The 19,522-nt window shown below is 35.3% G+C and overlaps 1 protein-coding gene across 2 annotated transcripts in view; it reads right to left on the bottom strand.

Annotated features, from left to right (window-relative positions):
- SMCHD1 (structural maintenance of chromosomes flexible hinge domain containing 1) overlaps window positions 1-19,522 on the bottom strand; it is a 66,019-nt gene that overhangs the window by 23,665 nt on the left and 22,832 nt on the right. For both annotated transcript variants that reach the window (XM_005517233.3, XM_014257383.2), the window contains 14 exons: window positions 19,323-19,436; window positions 16,978-17,055; window positions 16,783-16,902; window positions 11,329-11,473; window positions 11,015-11,111; window positions 9,393-9,465; window positions 7,649-7,788; window positions 6,497-6,631; window positions 5,481-5,708; window positions 4,689-4,837; window positions 3,882-3,970; window positions 2,623-2,741; window positions 1,803-1,970; window positions 573-698 (listed from right to left, as the gene is read on the bottom strand). In XM_005517233.3, the coding sequence (XP_005517290.2) occupies window positions 573-698; window positions 1,803-1,970; window positions 2,623-2,741; window positions 3,882-3,970; window positions 4,689-4,837; window positions 5,481-5,708; window positions 6,497-6,631; window positions 7,649-7,788; window positions 9,393-9,465; window positions 11,015-11,111; window positions 11,329-11,473; window positions 16,783-16,902; window positions 16,978-17,055; window positions 19,323-19,436 (1,781 nt within the window). The remainder of the gene's footprint in view (window positions 1-572; window positions 699-1,802; window positions 1,971-2,622; window positions 2,742-3,881; window positions 3,971-4,688; window positions 4,838-5,480; window positions 5,709-6,496; window positions 6,632-7,648; window positions 7,789-9,392; window positions 9,466-11,014; window positions 11,112-11,328; window positions 11,474-16,782; window positions 16,903-16,977; window positions 17,056-19,322; window positions 19,437-19,522) is intronic.

Raw genomic sequence — 19,522 nt, 5'->3', positions numbered from 1 at the left:
TCTGATACTCATACCTGATTCATGGAACTGACAGTAACCACTTAAATTTGAGCTAGATTTGCATCCTCATTGTTTTAATTCATTTATCCTGCCAATGCTTTTCACAGGATAATCAAGTGGGGCCCAAACCGGCTGACCACCTTTATATACAGACCAGTAAGTCATACATTCAGGAATCAAAACCAAAGAACAACCGGATAAAAATTATTTGGTTACTAGTTGAGACTGTATCATCATCATTATGGTCATTCAGTAAATTACCTCTGATAACATGGGGGCTGTGGTGGTGTGATATGCATGCAAAACTTGGAAAAAGGTTCTGTAGAAGATCTGGAATGTATTCAAATTATACTCAGATACTGTCCCACAGGAATTTTGTTATATTTGTGGCTGTTGTCCTGGGACCTGTTTATGTTATTTGTTGCCACTATTCTTATGCTACATTAATTATTTTGTTGTGCTCTTACAATATTTTATTAGCATTTTCAAAAATGTCCTGAAAATTAACATACTGTAAGCATGACAAAAAAACTTGTATTAAACAAAGGTCAGCTAATAAGGCCAAGTCTTACCTTTAAGTTGTTACTCTTTGTAAGGCTGATTTTGACATTAGGTTCAGGAGTTGGATTTCCCCACTGATCACACAACTGAACAATAAGGGGCCTCTGCAATTCTCTACCATTAATCACTGCAACAGGCTGGAAGAGATACAAATGCATGATACTATTAAATTCTACATATCTTGGACATTCAGGGCAGTTCAGGAATCCCCAGGGCAATGGTGTTCAACTTTTCCATACTATTTGTCTCCCAGAACAGCTAGACCATGACTTAAGGGTATGCAGGAATGTATTTCTATTTTGTTTATATTCTCTTGTTAGAATGCAATGCACTGCTTGAATTAAATGACCTGGGTTACTCCTGTTGATGTGACCAAAAGGAAGGACATGATTCTCAAGGGCCTTAGCAGTGTCTTTGTCGTAGGAAGAGCTATGGCCTAAAACTTTTATTTTCTGATATACTTAAACAGCTGCCTAGAGAACAAAAATAGTTACACAACCCCCTGAACCTTTTGTTTCATTTTCTTCAGTAACTTCCTTCTCAATTTTCCCAAAATACCAATCATGATTCCTGTCCTCTATTCAGAGTTACAATTTTGTTTTTTCTACTTTCAATTTTCTATTCTGGTTTCTGCAGCAGGTTAAACACTATTATTTGAATAGCCAAAGTAAACATTGAAAAATAATTTGAAAAATCCAAGGCAAATAGATGTACAGCACCAAAAATCTCCACCCATTTCCTTTAAGTCCTGTACTCCACTGTCTAAGTGTTTACTTTCTGACAGTAAACACTTGTAAACTGAAGTAAATTTGGGGCTGCTATCCTACATCCTGAACATCAAAAAACCCCAGTAAGAGATGGAGAGATAGGCTGCCAGCCGTTACTACCACTAAGGATTACAGCAGTGAAAGATGGGGGTCAGGATCCAGCCCACAGTAAAATTACTGCACCAAACGAAAGTTACACAATCTGTAGAAAGACAAATGGGGAAGAATAAAGCTTACAATCCACAGTAAAATTACTGCACCAAACGAAAGTTACACAATCTGTAGAAAGACAAATGGGGAAGAATAAAGCTTACAATATTTAAGGCTGTAAATGTACACATATGAGTTAGATTACTCCAAAGTAAGTTTATTTTTAAAAGTCTAATATAGTTAGCTGTTGCACAAAACATGGAATTAAAATACTTGACTAGAGACCACGTTGCTTTTTCTTCAAACCACAATTGTTCAACTTACCTTTTCTAACTCTGGCCAATCCACAAGCTGCAGTTTAGCTGGGGATCCTGCTACTAAATTCACTCTGATAAAGTCAGAAAATTCACGCCAAGCAAAGCACAGTTCTTTGCTTCCGAGTAAACAGGGTTTATATCGAATACCTTTTACTTTCATTGTCTGAGTACTTTCCTATTGAGAAACAAAGATAACATTTTATAAAGAACAAATAAAGCAAAGTAAAATGTATTAGTATTTTTTCAATATAGCATACAGCATTTATTTTATAAATACTATTTGGTGCTTTTACTGTGAGATACTGGACCAGTGGACTAAAAATTAAGCTGCAAGTTCTATTCCTTCTGCTTAATTTAAATAAACTTCATGAGTAAGAAGTGACCCATTTCAAACCCAAGAATTTCTCAGAAACCTGTTTTTCAGGTTATATACAGCATATTTTAAAAGGTACAGATAATAGTCTGTTCTACAAGGTTCTTCAAAAGATCTTAAAATTAACTGTACCAACATAAAATGACACAGAAGGAAAGACTAAAAGCAAGATAGAAGAAAACATACAGGACAATGAACCAGAAAAAAAGCAAACCTGACTCAGGCACAAAATGAACTGGCCTCTACATTGTATAGCTGCAGCAGTGATAAGGTTTTTAACAGATGCAGCTGTGTTCCTTAGAACAGGATAATACAATTTTAATGCTTTGAGCAACCAACTAGTGTGTAATTTGACTACCATTCCACAATTTTGGTTCAATTCTGTGTAACAGAATTAAGACAATTACCACACAAATACCACAATGTAATAAACTACATGACATCTTATAAATACCTGCCAAGTTACTTTCAAATTTGATTTATCAAGTCCAGGCCCAGAAACTCCTAGGGAATTTACACATGCAGATGTCACTGTCTGAACCTGATTTCCAAACTGATCTGTAATCATTACATCTGTTAAAAAAGATGATGATGATTAAAACGATTATTAGGATGATTACCTCAGGAGCTGCTTTAATGAAACATTATACAACATATGGAATATAAACATACACAGCATAGACTCAATATAGAGAAAATTTAAATAACTGTCACTACATCACAGACAGGCTGAGGTTGGAAAGTACTTCTGGATGTCACTTGGTTCAAAGCCCCTACCCAAGTAGGGCGACCATGAGCAGTTGCAGACAGGCAGCTTGTGACTATCTTCAAGAAGGGAGACTCCACAAACTCTGGGCAATCTGTGCCAGTGTTCAGTCACCCTCACAGTGAAAAAGTGTTTTCTGATGTTCAGGGGGTGCATCCCATGTTCCATTTGGTGCCCACTGCCTCTATTTACTGTCTCCAAACACACTTAGGAAAAGCCCAGCTCCAATTTCTTTGCTCTCCAACATTCTCTTCAGGTTTTATATACATTGATAAGAACCCCCAGTCTTGTGGATATAAACCAAATATATCTATACAGTCATATCCCATACTTGTGCTTCCCACTTCTTTGAGTAAAAATATTATTTCTTATGAAGAAGTTAAAAGAAAAATAAATGTTAAAATTGAAAGCTGGTTTTCAACCTCTTCATTTGTTCTATGTGCTTTCTTCATTCACACACAAGCTTTCAATGTCCCAAAATACTGTAAGAATTTTTAATTTCTCACTATGTCATGTGCAACTGCAAACTGCAAAAAAGGAGAATGAGAAGACTGATCCCTACCATCTCTTCCTCTTAGGATAAGTTAACCTTAAAATGTGTCACTTTGAAGTCCATGCTTTAGCAATAGTCTGAATGCTGTTATGGCCTTTCAGATTTCAGAATACATTAACTAAACACAAATTTATGAACAACTTGAACTAGGCACAATGAATGTCCTGACGTACAAAGTGAGAGACAAATTTTATCAGAAAGTAACTCCAGAATTGTAAAATGACAATTCAGAAGTCTTATAATCTCTGTGAATGAGAATGTAAACCTGTTTTTTATATTAAAGTTATTGAAGGTAATTTACTCTTGATGACATCTGTATATATAATAGTCTTAACAAACTACCAAGAAAAATAAATGTATCTTAGAAGAAAATTAAGAATATGTGAACACTCACCAATTTCACTCTGCAGTTCTTCACCCATCTGCAATGTGTTTGAGCCTTTTAGTTTACATTTAATGTGCTTGGGTTCATCAGGAACTGGTCTGAGCACATGAAAATTGACTTATCTCATCAAGGTGAATATAACATAATAGCAATCATGACAAATATCTTAAAATAATCTTAATGTTTCATCATATATATTTTATTTTCCTACTGCAGATCTATGAAATGACTAATTGCTGCAAATTTACCCCTGGCATCAGAGTGCTGTAAATTAATTAGTTAATTTTAACCTATTAAAATCACAAAAGTAATATACAATCAGATTCCTCTTAATAAACTTTATAAGATACAAGTATTAAAATCACTAAGAGTGATAAACAGGTAATTTTAAAGCTCAATTTACAGCCTGTCAGTTTTAACTGATGAGAAACCATATGAGAACTATGCAGTGATACTTCTTTCTTCTCAGTCAACAGTAAGCTAACTCTTCAGTAAAACTAGTTATTCTGTGAGTTATTCTATTACTGCAAGTTTACAAAAACATCAATCATCTTCTTCAGTCTATGGATACTTACACAAGTGACTACAGTGCTGGAGGCAAGCATATCACAATGGAATCTTTCACATAGGTAATGCTCTAACATGTAACAAATTTACACAAACCCTACCCACTTCCCAAGCTTACATTCTCCTGCTAATCTGCCAACTGCTTTCATTATTTCAGCTTCTGTAGAAAGACTTCTACCGCAAAGTAATGAGATTGACAATGCTATGCCAATAATATGATTAATAAAGAAATACATCAAATGAACAAACCTGACTGTGAATGCACTCTCCAAAGACACGTGCTCATCAAGGTACGTAATTAGACAGTAACGTACATCTTTTACTGAAGTTGGTACTTTTACATCAGGTAATAATCCCTGCATCAACAACTCTCTGTCAATTTTAGGTGTCCAGTTAACCTAAAATTAAAATTTTATAAATTAATCAAAAGCTAAATTATAAATTACTAGCTACATAATATATCTTGTAGTCATTCTAAATAGGCTGATATTACATACAGGCAACAGCAGCTTTCAACGGAAAACCTGGATATTTCCCAATGCTATCTGCTGAAAAACAGTCAATCACTTGGAAAAAACCCCAAGCAGATCAAAACATACATTAGGTTTCCCTCACTGAACTTGAGTTAGGAAAGATACAAGTGTGATGTATTTGGTGAATCTTTGTGTTTCTCTTAGGTTCCACTGACAGGGCGATAAGATAGGCAAGCAAGCCTTCATAGGAACAGGCCTATTCAAAGTTCCTAAATGTTGGGAAGGCCCCGGATCTGAGAACTCACAGATATGTCGTAATTATTTTATGCATTTAGGAGATACTAACTGGAAATAGTAACCTGCTTTTCATAATATTACCCTGAAGCATTACTTAACATTTAATTAATAAAATATATTTACAAAATAATTAAAAGGAGAGTTAAGTTTTCATGTATATTAATATAGTTTTGAGGAATATTATTTCATAGTCTGACACTTATGGATTTTAAGGGTATCAGCTTTGTGTCTCTCCCCCAAATTATGCTGCTGTTTACTCAAAAGTACTTACCTTGATTTTTTCTGCAGCAGCTGCAGTTATGGGTATTTCCCTTTCTGCTTCATCATACATCTGAAATATGAGTTTGTTCATGACTTGGCCAGCAACACAGCTGATTTCATCCTGATGTTTAACCTGAAGAGCTTTTTGTCCATTCATACTTAAGACTTGTAGTCTTGCAACATGACTGCTAGGAAGAAGTTTTATAATCTTCTCCACTGGTGGCACATCTCTGCAATTCTATTAATAGGTGAAAAAAAGGGCATTTAATTAAGATATTAAATTTAGATATGCATACACGTAACACCATAATAGCCTATGGCTCTACTGCAATCTACAGGATGAAATCAGCTTGACTTGTCAAAAGTAAATCAAAAAGGCATACCAGTATTCTTACAACTTTTAACAGACACTAGAATCAATGCTAAGTATTTGGAATTTTTTCTATTCCAGAAGTAGTAGTTCATAAAATTTACAAAATACTTTTAAAGCGTAATCCTAAGTATCCTTTCATATAATTCATCTTGCTATATTAGTATTTATTCACACATTTTTCCAGGGTAAAATACACATGGGTCTTATTTTTTCGAGCAGTGTGACTCTCCTGACTACCAGAGAACTAGAATGTTCAATAGCACTTAAAAAATTCATACTTTGGGAGCTTTGAACCTGAAATTCTACAAAAAAACTATTGATTGTCATTACACTAAATGTTTATGTAATGAGGGCAATTTTTCAGAACAATCCAGGAATTAAAAAGGGGAAGAAAAATCCCATACAACATGCATATTTCTGAAACACCTCAGGGATTTAACAAATAGAGTAAGAAGTGAAGAAAAAAATGGAGTAAAACTCTTTGCCTTTTTATGATTTTCTAGTGATAAAAAAGCATAGCCCCCTGATTATGAAGTTTTTGATACCTAAACCTGTAACTTTAGGGAGCTAAGCTTATTCATAAAAAATGCTGGCAAGACTGCATAATAAACTTCTCAATCTTTTCTTAATCCAACATTCCAACCAATACTTACAAGTACTTCAAACCTTGCTTTCAGTATCTGGTCTTTCTTGATATTCTGTACATGTATAACTGGACCAGTCAAAATGTTTGTTCCTCCATTACTGCAGTCCACAGAATACACAGGAAGGTCTGAAGCACCTAAAAACTATTTAAAATGTAAGATTAAGCAACAACTTTCTTTTACAGAACCATCATTATTATTTTAGAAATTATTATTTCCACAAGTCCAAATATACATATAATTATATACAGAAAAAATTAATATATTCCAGTTTTCCAACAACTGTAAGACCAATACCTGTATTTTTCTGCAGGTGATAAGAGATGTGTGGAAGAAAGGAGTAAATTACAGAAATAAAATATACTATCTATTCCCCTGCTTTGATGACACATAATTATTAAAATCTTCTGCCATTATGCAATAAATTCAATTAACTTGTGAAATAAACTTCCTTTTCATTAATTTACTAAATATCATACATTAAAGGAATTTAAACGTCATGTTCGACACGTCATCATATCACTGCAGACCCAGTCTACAGAAAGAACGTGTACACATATGAAGTGCAAATTGAATGCTGACTATTTTGCAGCAAATATATTTGCAAAATATATTGATATATATTTTCTATATATATCCTTGCTGGATTTCACTAGAATTGGGAAAGTCACTTTCTTGAGTCAAAAAAGAAGGCTAAAAGGGGAAGTTTTTTTACTTCCTAAAGTCAGAGCAAGATATGCGTTCCTTTCTGAGCTTATATCGGTACTTATGATAAGAGTCTTATCTAATATTATTTTTAGGTACTAGATTTGAATTTTCAACTTAAAAAATATCAAAAGTAAGCTGAAGTTATTTTTCTGAATAAATTTTAGCATTCTAGATGATAAATATGGCCTAAAAGACCTTAAAATCGAACCTATATATCCTCACATAATTTTCTCTTCTGTTTGTATGGCCAGGTTCCACTAATTCTAAAACTTCCTGAATGGCATATAATAGATAAGAGGTAAGAAGTCACAGTTATGGCTAGCAAGCTGTAGAAAATTCAAAAGCATTGCTAAAGATAATAAATTCTACATGGATTCCAAAACAGATTCTTTTTCCAGCCCTTTAAAAAGCAAGAATCAAAATCTTTATGGCACACTATGAAATGCAGTTTACCTTACAGTGAACAATTAACTCTGGCTGCACTGTTATATTTCCTGATTCATCCAGTACTTCAACCTGAAAGGGAAAAGCTGTACCATTTTCTATCTTTAGAATTTCTGAATCTGGTTTTACTTTCAATTGACGAGGAGGGCCTGTAAAAAATGCACAGTTGCAGAACAATAGTTACATTTTAGATAACTTGTGAGACACTGAATTTCAGTTTTTGCTATCTCAAGGAGTTTTTAAAGCCAAACTACCAAGGTATTTGTGGTAACAACCCATTTCAAACAATTCAGGTATATATACTGTCTTGTACTGAAAAGTTCTAGACACTTTCTGTGCAATCTTTCAAATTATTTTAGTAGAGAACACTTAGACAAACATGATGAAATTCAGAATATACAAGGTGTAAATACATGATATAGTTCTGATTACAGACTATATGTATTCACGTTCACCAAAAGAAACTTGGAGCTTTCTTCTGACATGATAAACCCAAAAATATTAATGTGGAGATAACCAATTAATTGCCAAAGCTATCACAGCTACAATCTGCAAGCAAACAAATGCAAAAGAAAATTCTGTTGTCATTACTTAGCTAATAAAGTGAAGCTATTCAAATAAGTCTATATCCTGGAACACAAGTATTTTATCAGTTTTTAAAAAGAGAAGGAAGTAATAGATTACTATTAAAAGACAGTCTCTGAAGAAACACAGATGGCAATTTTTCAGAAGCATCCTTTATGCATGATTTATTAAAACTTCTATTTCAAACTCACTGGTTAAAGAATAAGACTGAAATAGCTTTTATTATTCCTTCCTCAAAAAACAGCTTACAAAGCCAAGGATATAACTGAAGTGTGAAGAAAGAGGTAGTGAAGCCTCTCTACATTGTCAGAAGCAAAATGAAGGATGAAGCTGCCTTCAGGTAAATAACAGTAACACACAACACAGTCTGTCTCAAGTCCAATCATTTTAGTGTTTTCTATATAAACCCTTAACTCCTCAAAAGATAAAGAATAATTGACTAAGCTGTGCGTTGCTGGTATTAAACTTGTAGACAATATCTATGCAAAATTACATGGACAAGACTGAAGTTTGGTAATCTGGGAGGCCAACACTCAGTTTTCATACTACACCTTACATCCCAAATTCAGAAAAACACAGGTAACAAGGGAATCCTCAGAATCAAGACATCCACAAAACAAAATTCTGGTAAGGGCAGTGTCCTTACAGTCCACTATGTTCCGGTCTTGCATTATGATAAATTCAACATTTATTGATTAATTGTAACATTAAAATTTCAGACACAATTCAATTGCCAAAGCATCTCTGTTTGCTGAGGTAAGAAACTGAATGAGCACTTACTCATTCATAAGGTGTTTTATGCAGGGAGAACAGGTCAATGCAGATTAGTACAGGTTAAATGTCTTAATGCTAAAGAAAAACAAGATAGGAAATTAATCTGTTCAGTGGTGCTAGATTAGAAAAAGATTTAAAGTAATTAAAAAAGAAAAGTGTGTCTCAAATAAACAGACAAAAATTCCAGCTCCCAGAACAGTAAATAAGATTGGACTCTGAGTACAATGATATTCTTGCCAAGAATTATATGCTCTTGGCTTTATTTCCTCTCTAGTCATCACCTGGATCCTTTTTTATGTATCACTAAATATTTTACCTTCTTGGGAGAAGCTTTCATTAATAGTGTCAGAATAAAATTTAACAGAATTTCCCTAAATATTTTAAGGATACTTACCAGGCTGCAATCTTATTTTAATGACTTGTGTATCTTCTTTCAAACCAGGAAGAGTAATCTTCAGATTAAAGTTCTAATGAAGAAAATATTTCAATTATTAACCTTAAACAAAACCATATGTTAATTTCAGAAGTCCCTAGAAATTGTCTTGCAGTGCTACAAAAAAATAAAGATTGTTTTTTTCTCCTGTACTGAAATCTGGCTTTTCCATGGTACTATAACAAGAGACGTTCAATTCAGGATTTATATGTTAAACTACATGATTCTGAAACTATGAAAAACAGTTATCATAACTTTTAGTTTCCTGCTCAGAGGTTGTTTTAATGGGGAAAAATATAGCAGCTCAAAAAAACATGTAGTTTTTAAGAAAGGGTCTGCAAATTCTGTGTTTGTTATTCCTTAGCAATGCACCACTACCACCATCCACCTCAGCTTTAATTCAGATGTAAAAAAAAAAAACTGCTGTGAACTGCATCACTAAAACAAATTTTCACATTAAAACCAGAGAATGCAAAATAAAAATAAGAAACTAACACTCTTCTTTAATTATTATGGTACAATATTATTTCTGTACTGCAAGTTCCTTGGATGATTTTGTTTTGCCCCTCACCCAATTTATCTCTTGCTAAAGTCTGGCACATTTACTCCTATACACGTTATTTCTCATAATTCACTCCATCTTCTGTCACTGTTCTTGCCCTTCACCTTAAATTCTGAACTTTGTCTACAAAATTTACTACACTGAACACCCTTTAATTTGCAGTAAGCAGGTCTTTCTATAAACATGCTCTTTCTCCTCCTCACACATCTTTCCACCAGCAACATTGTTTCCTATTTTCTAAGCAACAATATCAACAGTGTACTGGTGTACCTCATCTCCTAGCTCCGTCTTTATTATGCTAGACTATGAGACTAAATGAAAGGATGAAGACCTGTCTAAAATGCTGTGTAAATATACCTTAGAAATAATTTTTACATTATTTAAAAAAAACCTTTAAATCTATATTTATCAAAAGTATTAAGACTTGTTTTATGAAAAAAATCTTTTTAGCATGAAATGTATGTTTTGGGTTTTACTGTGAAGTAGAAGCTTGGTAAGGTGCTCAGAATCCATAAGGCTGGATTTGGATAATACATTCACTGTCAAAGTGCAACCAGACTAGTGGAGACATTTAAAGAAGTTTGAGCAGATACTCTGCATATTAGCTATAACTACTCATCATCTCAACTAAGACTGGAAGATTTCATCTTCTTTAGCTCCCTACCATCTTTCAGTGCAGACGTCACCAGGATGATTTGGCTTAAATCAATTTCAGCACCAGTTCAAACTAAGGCAGCTGATTTGGCGTGCTGGGTACACTCTACCACACACCCACACATGTGTTGCTCAGCCCTTCCAGCTCCAGTCCCATCCGCTGAAAAGAGCAGAGGTACGGGAAATACAGATTGCTCCAAGTAGAGCTCTAAGAGATAATTTGAAAATATCCCAAGAAATATCTGTAGTCATTAGTGTAGACCAAACTTAAGCTAACATTACGAGACAATTCATTTTACACAAAAAATTATTTTCTCCGTGTCTTTTTTTAAAATATGTTACTTCAAGTTTAAATTTATTAGCCTACCTTTCCCTGGCAACTATTTACACAGCCTTTGGCTATAACACCCTTAATGATACACTTTGTTGCCACAGGTATGTCTTCATGCTTCAGTGTTAATCCACTGGAAAAATATATAGAAAACACAAGAGAATCAATTTAAAAACAAACACAGTGTTTTAATATACAAGACACTTTCAGATATTCGTATGAAAATAAAAGCAAAAATATCAGTTAATTTATGTGAGAAATTCCCAGTATATCATTCAGATAAACCCTAAAGTATTATTACATTATTGTCACATGAAGAAAGGGAAAAAAAAAAAAAAAGGCTGAATTACCTAGCTTCCAGAATTGGTCTGATACGATTTGTCAAGTGTGTTGCATGACCAAATTCATCCTGCAATTCCAAAGGAATACTAAAAGGCACTCCAATTCGGAAAGGAAGCTCCAAGAGACCCACCAAAAATTTCTCTGGTTTGCCCTCTAAAAGAAAAGAATATATTTTTAGAAAGAATTAAGTGTGCTCCTTGGCTTTTTCTTGATTAGGACTGCAATTAAGTCAAGTGGTTTTCAGACACAAAGATAACAGGCTGTTCAGAATACTGTTATAACCGAAGTTATGCTTTATTGATTGATGTTCTTTTTTAAACTTACACTAAAATAAAAATGAAAGTTAAAATGTAACAGCAGGAGACTACAGTATAAAAAACACAACAGGATAGTCAAAATTCCCAAAGTAATCAAAACACCAATACAGAACCTGAAAGCGAACAAGTAGTGTGTGGGTAGCTTTTCCTAAGTATTTAAGTGCTTTAGTTCTGGTAAAATAAATCATTCATGCAACAGAACATTTTTGTCCCACAACTTCCCCAAATCTGAGAGATAAAGATATGTAAAGATGAGTATTAGAAAAAGAAAGGCGAATGTACCTTTCCTGTGAAACCTGGCACCATCAGACTGCCTCCAATTAGGCACTAACAAACAAGACCGAACAAGTGGTAACAAATGGAGTGTGTATCAAGTGGAGCATGTAAATCAAGAATCATATATTGTGGAAAGAATGTCTTGGTCAAGTGGCCTTTGAAAAAAGATGTAATGCACGCTGAGCTAAGTGGTAAATTAATATCCTACCAAATAATTTCAAACACAAATTTACAACTCTTTTCAAAACCTACAGGTGTCTGTTATCAGGGAGCTTCCGTTGCACATGAGATCATAGATAACTTGTATGGGCTAAAGTTAGTTACTGGTTATAACAAGAGGAAGACGTCAACCATACAGTGTCTAAAACTTTATAATGACAAGTGAATGACAAAATTGTAAAATTATTTGAAAAAGTAACAGTAAAATAACTTCCACAATATTAAAGTGAGTAACTACCAAAAGAACATGCCTAAAATAAAACCACAAACCTTGTAGACTGACTTAGGAAGCTTAGTTTTAACCATCATTTATGGTGATTTTTTAGCTTACCAAGAACAACTATAAACACTCAGTGACAACCCGGTGTTAGAGAAATAGAATAATTTATTCCTCAGCCAAAAATGCTTTTTCAGTTTAGACTGTTCTTTTCTGGATTTTTAGAATCTATATTATAAATGGTAACACAGATGTTAATATTTTGGAATAACAAGTGTGAAGCTTTATGGCTGTCTTTGAGAAAACACAAGACACAATTGCAAAAATAAGGACTTGAAATATTTACCTTTAAAAACTGACAATGCTAAAAATGTTGAATTATCTTCTGATTAAATAAAAAGGTAGCAATAGCTAAAGTTGATTTTAGTATCCCTTGTGTTAAAAGTACCATACTATTGGCTACACAGATTTTTCAAATTTTTATTCTTTTCCAATAAGATTTGTTCATTTCAGTTGTTGTATCTGAAGCAATCTTTAATTGAATGCTGCCATACTGGGGGAAGCCACACTACTATTGAAAAGTAATAAGATTCTCTTTTCACTTTGATAAAGAGATAAAAGAGGAGACAAGGTTCATTTTTTTCAGAGAACAAGATTTTTCTTTTCTTGCAAGTTCGCAGAAATATTTTTCTTCAATTGCATGTTTTCAGACATGCTTAAATAAGTACTCTTTTCAAGTAATGCCAACTTTTGTTTCCTTTATTATCATACAATAATACATCTTTCTATTCTACCAATAAGCAGAAGCTTTTAGAATAATATGCCACATACAAAGAACTCTTTTCTGCCTCAAGAATTTGCATTCAAAGCCTCTCATTTTGTGGAAGAAATAGGAAGCTACAGAAAACATTGACTTTTTTTTCCCCCCTTGATCTTCTGAAAACAGATGTTAGCTGTACCTCCCAAAATTTTGACAAAATACCCATTTTAATATCAAATGCAAATAAACTATTTTTTTTTACTTTCCCTCTTGCAATCCCCCTTGTAGTTAAAGTTCACAGAATGTTTGAGGTCAGTAGGGTTTTCTGGAGGTCGTCTTATTCAATGCCCCTGGCTCAAGTGGGACCACCTACAATCAGTTGTCCAGGAACACATTTAGACAACTTTTGAGATCCCCAAGAAAGGAAATCCCACAACTTCTTGGGCAAATTGTGCCAGCACTGTGTCACTTTTATAGTGAAAAAAACCTGTTCCCTGATGTTTGGAGAGAACCTTCTGTGTTTCAGTGTGTGCCCATTGGCTCTGGTCCTGTCACTGAACACCACTAGAAAGCGTCTGGCTCCACCTTCTTTGAACTCCTTTCAGTTGTTTATAGACATTGGTAAGAACCCCAAGGAGTCTTCTCCAGGCAGAGCAGTCCCCCAGACTTCATTCAGGTAAGAGGTCATGGAATCATAGAATTGTTTGAGTTGGAAAGGACCTTAAACATCATTCAATTTGAACCCCTCCCTGCCTTAGACAGGGACACTTTCCACTACATAAAGTTGCTCAGAGCTCCATCCTACCTGGCCTTGAACACTTCCAGGAACAGGGCAACCACAACTTCTCTGGGCATACTGTTTCACTGCCTCACCACCCTCCAGTCCCTTCATCATCTTCAAAGGCCTGCGCTCTCTCCAGTATGTCCATGTCTCTGTTCTAATGTAATGTGTCTGGTTCTGGGCACAGTACTCCAGCTAGCCTCATCAATTCTGAGTGGAGAGAAAGGATCAGCCCAAGAGGTTGTTGCTGCTCGCTGCTGAGGGCACATTGTTGGTTTATGTTCACCTGCTGCCCACCACAACTTCCAGGTCCTTTTCTGCAAAGCTGCTTTCCAGATACTTGGGTGGCAGGTTGGGGGTTGTCCTTCTGCAGGTGCAGGACTTTGCCCTTCATGCTGAATTTCCTAAGGTTCCTGACAGCTGATTTCTGCAGCCTGTTGAGGTCCCTCTGGATGGTGGCAAACGCTCAGATGTATCAGCCACTCTTCCCAGTGTTGTGTTATCAGGAAAACTTGCTGAAGGTACATTCTGTCCTGCTACCCAGATAATTAATGAATAAAATAAGCAGGATCAATCCCTGTATTGACCCCTGGGGTAACCACTACTTGCTGCCCTGCAACTAGACTTAGAGCCACAGATCACCACCCTCTGGGCTCAGCTGTTCATAAATTCACCTCAGTGTGTACATCCAATCGAAACTTCATGACTTTCTATGTGAGGACCTTATGGCTTCTTACAGATGAGAACCCTGTTGAAGTCTAGGTATCTACTAAGCTAGTCCTTTTATCTATAGAAGGTGAATCCATGCTAACTACTTCTGATGATCATCTTGTCATTCATATACCTGGAAATGGTTTTCAGGATCAGCTGCTCCATCACCTTCCCATGAACTGAGATGAAGGTGACTGGTCTGTAGCTCTGTGTGGTCCTTCTGCTTTCTGTAGATGGGAATGATGCTTTACTCAAAACATCAGGCAGTTCTCTCAATTGCCATGATTATTCAATTATTCAACTGAATAATTCAATTATTCAAGAGAGCAGCCTCACAAGGCTATAAGCCAGCTCTCTCTGGCTCTTGAGTGCATCCCATCATGACCCATGGATTTATGTATCACCAGTTTGCTTAAGTATTCCCTGGCCTGATCATCTTATAACAAGGGTGTATCTTCCTCACTCCAGACCTTCCACCAGTCTTTGGGGCCTGGGATTCCTGAAGTCTGTCTTACTAGTAAAGACTAAGGCAGACTACTTCAGTATTTCAGTCTTTTCCACATCCTGTGATCCCTGACTCATTCAACAGTGGGCCCGTGTTTATTTCAGCCATCCTTTTGTCACCTATGTATTTAAAGAAGTCTGTCTTGTTGACTTTGATAGCACTTGCTAGTGACTCCATTTTCAATTCCAATTGGACTTTGGCTTTCCTAACCCCATCTCTGCATGTTTGAATAGAGTCTCTGTATTCCTCCCTGGTTACCCGTTCCCATTTCCACCTTCTGTATACTTCTTTGTGTTGAGTTTTGCCAGTAGCAACTTGTTCATCCATGTAGGCCTCCATGAAATTTTGTTTTGACTTCCTATTCATTGGGATGAACCAGACTTGAGCTTGGAGGTGACCTGTGAATACTAACAAACTTGCTTGGGTCTCCAGTCTGTCCAGGGTCTCTTTCCATAAAACTCTACCAGGCAGATCTTTGAAGAGGTCAGAGTCTTCTCCTGAAGTCCATGTTGTGAGCTTCCTTTTTGCTCCTCTTCCAGCCTTTCTAGATTCCTCTGCCCTTCAGAACTACCTCCCAAGGGACTCTGTCAACCACTCACCTAAACAGGCCAAATTCTGCCCTCTGGAAGTCCAAGGTGGCAGTTCTGCTAACCCTTCTCCTTTCTTCAAGAACAGTAAACACAATAAACTTTAATTTTGTGATCAACGTGCTCAAGACAGTCTCTGACCACCCAACAGTCCTTCTCTGTTCACAAAGAGAAAACCACAAAGGAGATGGAGCTCCCTTCCTAGCTGGCACCCTCACCAGTTGTGTCAATGAGTTCTCTTCAACACATTTCAGGAACCTCCAATACAGTTGTCTCTCTGCTGTGTTATATTTCCAGCAGACATCTGGTAAGGTACAAGAACATGGACTAGTGATTGTGACACTTCTCTCAGCAGTTTCTGTATTTAATCTGCCTCTGCATCCTGGCTGGGTGGTCTGTAACAGACTCCCACAGTATCTGCCTCATTGGCCTTCTCTGCTCTCTTAGCTACAAACACTCAACATTATCACCATCATCAAGCTCCAGCACCATCATCAACTCCCAGGCTGGCCCACCACCTCTCCTTTCACACTAATCCTTTCTGAAGTGAGTATTCTAGTAGTAGGTATTTTATGATTGGTAATCCAAAGAGATATATCCATTGCCACCAAATGATGATTTAGTTTTGCATAGGAGTCTTCCTTAATTAATTAATTTAAAAAAATACTTTAATCTCAATGTTTATTTTAAATGTATAACCTGTTTTTTAATGAGTTTCTGTGGTTTATGCATGAAAGTTTGCCTAAAAAATACTAGTTTTATGAAACTATGCCATTGGCATGAGGAAAAAGGGTGTTTGTAACGAAGTTTATTTCTTTAAGTACATTTGGGAAAGTTAACATCAGGGAGCTTTAGATTCCACCAAAACTGTATTTTTTATGTAAAACTGCCTGCCACAAAGCCAACACATTATGTGTGAGATCAAAACCTACTACAAAAAAAACATTTCTTCCTGGAAGTGCTTCAATTTTACATGCAAATGCTACTTTTCAGTGCTGAAAACGACCTCTCAACTAGAACATGACAAATTTTGATATACTTTGAATCAAATAGAAACACTAAAAGTAGGAAAAAAGTCAGAATTCTTACCTACAATAGTAAATTTAAATACTTTAGATGGCAGAGGCCTTCCAGCGTAAGTGTCTGCATTACTTTCGTTCAATACTACTTGCAGTTTCAACGAGTAGTTGCCAAGTTTCTGAAGATTTTCTAAATAGATATAAAAGTACAATTAGGAAGAAAAAAAATATAAATAAATTGAAGATACTGAATATGCAAACTTACCCATTTTTTTAAACCAGTATGGCCACTTGCCTCCATGCTGGCTGATATGGGAAATGATTTCTTTATTCTCAGTAGGTGCTGCAAAACAAACACTTAGCTACATGTATTTAAATTCTACACGATAATTCTTAACTTTTTCAAGCATTGGTATCACTTATTATTAAGTATTACTATCACTTCTGGATCTAATAAACATCAATTCAGCTTTACAACTAAACACATTGATCACAGCTAAAAAAAATTAGTTCCCTCTCTAATCCGATTTTAATTAAAACTTGCTAGCCTCAGGCACATTGCACTGAAAGTGCAACACTGAAAGCAGGTTTGTAAAGTTGAATATTATTAGCTCTTTGGTTTATGTTCCCTGTTAAGTATGAGCACTGTGCATTCCATGCTGGCAATGGATCAACCTGACAAATGACCACAGCAAAATTGCTTAAATGGGAGCAATGATAAAAAGATAAAAATGTTCAATTGACAGAACATATAACTGAAAAAAAAAAAAAAGAACACCCATGTTTTGCTCCAAATTGTTTTATCTACCTTTATAAACCTCTGCAGAGGTAAGACACATAAAAATAGAATACACAAACTCTGAGGCAGTTTTAGTGACTGGTTCTATAACCTAAGATAGAGAGAAGTAGGATTGTCGGAAGTATCAAGAGGTATTGATACCTTTTCCCCCCCCAAAATACACTTCAGAATATAGAAAGTGACTGTAATAAGACTACGCCGAATAAAAAGAAATGTATTGAAAAAAGAAATTGTATTGTATAAAAAGAAACACAAATTGTTCTATAGCTACACAAAACTGTTTTAAGCCCCTGTTCTTGCACCAAATGGCATACATAAGATAAAGTAAGAGCTAAAGTAAACTAGACTTTATCATTCTCTTAACCCCATTTCAAATCGAAGCTTGTACAGTAAGACTCCCCAGTAACAGATCAGGTTTCTCATGGCTCAGCTCTCTTGGTAGTCCATGTTACAGTCTGCCAAGTATTCCACTCTTCAAAAGAGAAGTGAGTCTTTTCGTACATTATATTTGCTCTTGGCCTTTGTATGGATGTAACTATATTTCTCTCATTTATACAGTTAGGGGCTTGAGTTTGACAGGTATGCCATGCCTAAATCATCACCTATATGACTTATTGTTCTGGTGAAGAACACAAGGACTACACTACTGATTCTTTAATTCAGCAGAGAAAAAAGTTAACACAGGAAGCAGTAGACACAGTTAAAAGTACAAATTTCCATCAATGAATGGGTCAGGAGACATGAAAGGTCTGAAGACAGACTTTTCAGTGATCCTAGGAACAACCCTGACAAAACAGAACAACAGAAATGCCAGGTCTCTCTCAAGTCCATGCTTCCTGACACCAGGATGCTGTGCTTTATTAAGCTTGCAAAACACTGGTTTGTCACACATGCTGATAGGAGACAATTTGATAATCCATATTAAATGAACACCTTTTGTTCAATTTCAACCTCTTTATGCCCCAGCACTTTATGCTGGTCATGCACAGCAGCCAGCTCCCATAAACAACTGCCATTAAAATACCATGTGTAGTCTTTGTGACACGTCTACTAAACTGTAGCTAAAGTATCTTCCATTTGGTTTCTTTGGCATGTATTACTACAATAACCTCAGTGCTTCAGAAAGTTATTTTTACAACTCCTAACAGACAAAGGAATTGGATTTTCCTGTGGTGTATGGAAAGAAACGAGATTTTAGGTTTCTACAAGTTTCAAATACATTTGACATGTGCAGAATTGGAGTGTTCAGAGAATTTAGTGTTCTAACCCTGTGTTCAAAACTAAACTGAGTGATTTTGGCTGCCTTGGAAGCAATTATTAAAATGCAATATGAGAACATCAAGTGAAGCCACAAAATGGAAACCACAAAACAGTAAATCAAAATAAACTTGTTTTTTTTAAAATTCTGAAGTGAATTTATGTTAGATACTAAACAAGTCTGATCCCTACTTTTATGCAGCTCATGTAAACTGCTACGCTAATTACAGAAACATTATCTATTTTACCCATGTTCTTATGCATGTTAAGTAGACAGGCTAGAATTGATAGGCCCTCCTTACTTGTGACAGAAGATGTAATCAAAATATAGCATTAAGACAATAAATATATGGCATTGAGGCAGTTGACCTTTCATGGAAAGTGGCTTTGAAATGCTACATGTACTGATGGAGTATTGTCTAACTACCACATCCGTTTATCAAATTCTAATATGTATTTTAGATATGTACATATATTATACAATTAAATACCTTATTATCCATTATACAATTTAAAAATAATAAAGATACAATTAAACATAATGAAATACTCACAATGCAGAATAACCTTGAGTTCAACAAGAAGTTTCTTTGAACCTCCGTGGCTTGTACCTGGAAGTTTTTGCATTGCTTCTCCTTTTTTATTTAAAATTTCTATTCTTAATGCTCCTGAATTCAAAATGAAAAATGACAGACTTTTAAAATATGTTGTGGATTAGAAGTGATCAGAGATTTCTGTATGCTTGTCTTTTTAG

This window comes from Pseudopodoces humilis, chromosome 1, assembly GCF_049639895.1.
Source record: "Pseudopodoces humilis isolate 2021_Gansu_Grassland_sample_001 chromosome 1, ASM4963989v1, whole genome shotgun sequence".
NCBI lineage: Eukaryota > Metazoa > Chordata > Aves > Passeriformes > Paridae > Pseudopodoces > Pseudopodoces humilis.
The sequence above is the reverse complement of the archived record's forward strand: the minus strand, read 5'-3'. Positions and strand labels throughout refer to the sequence as shown.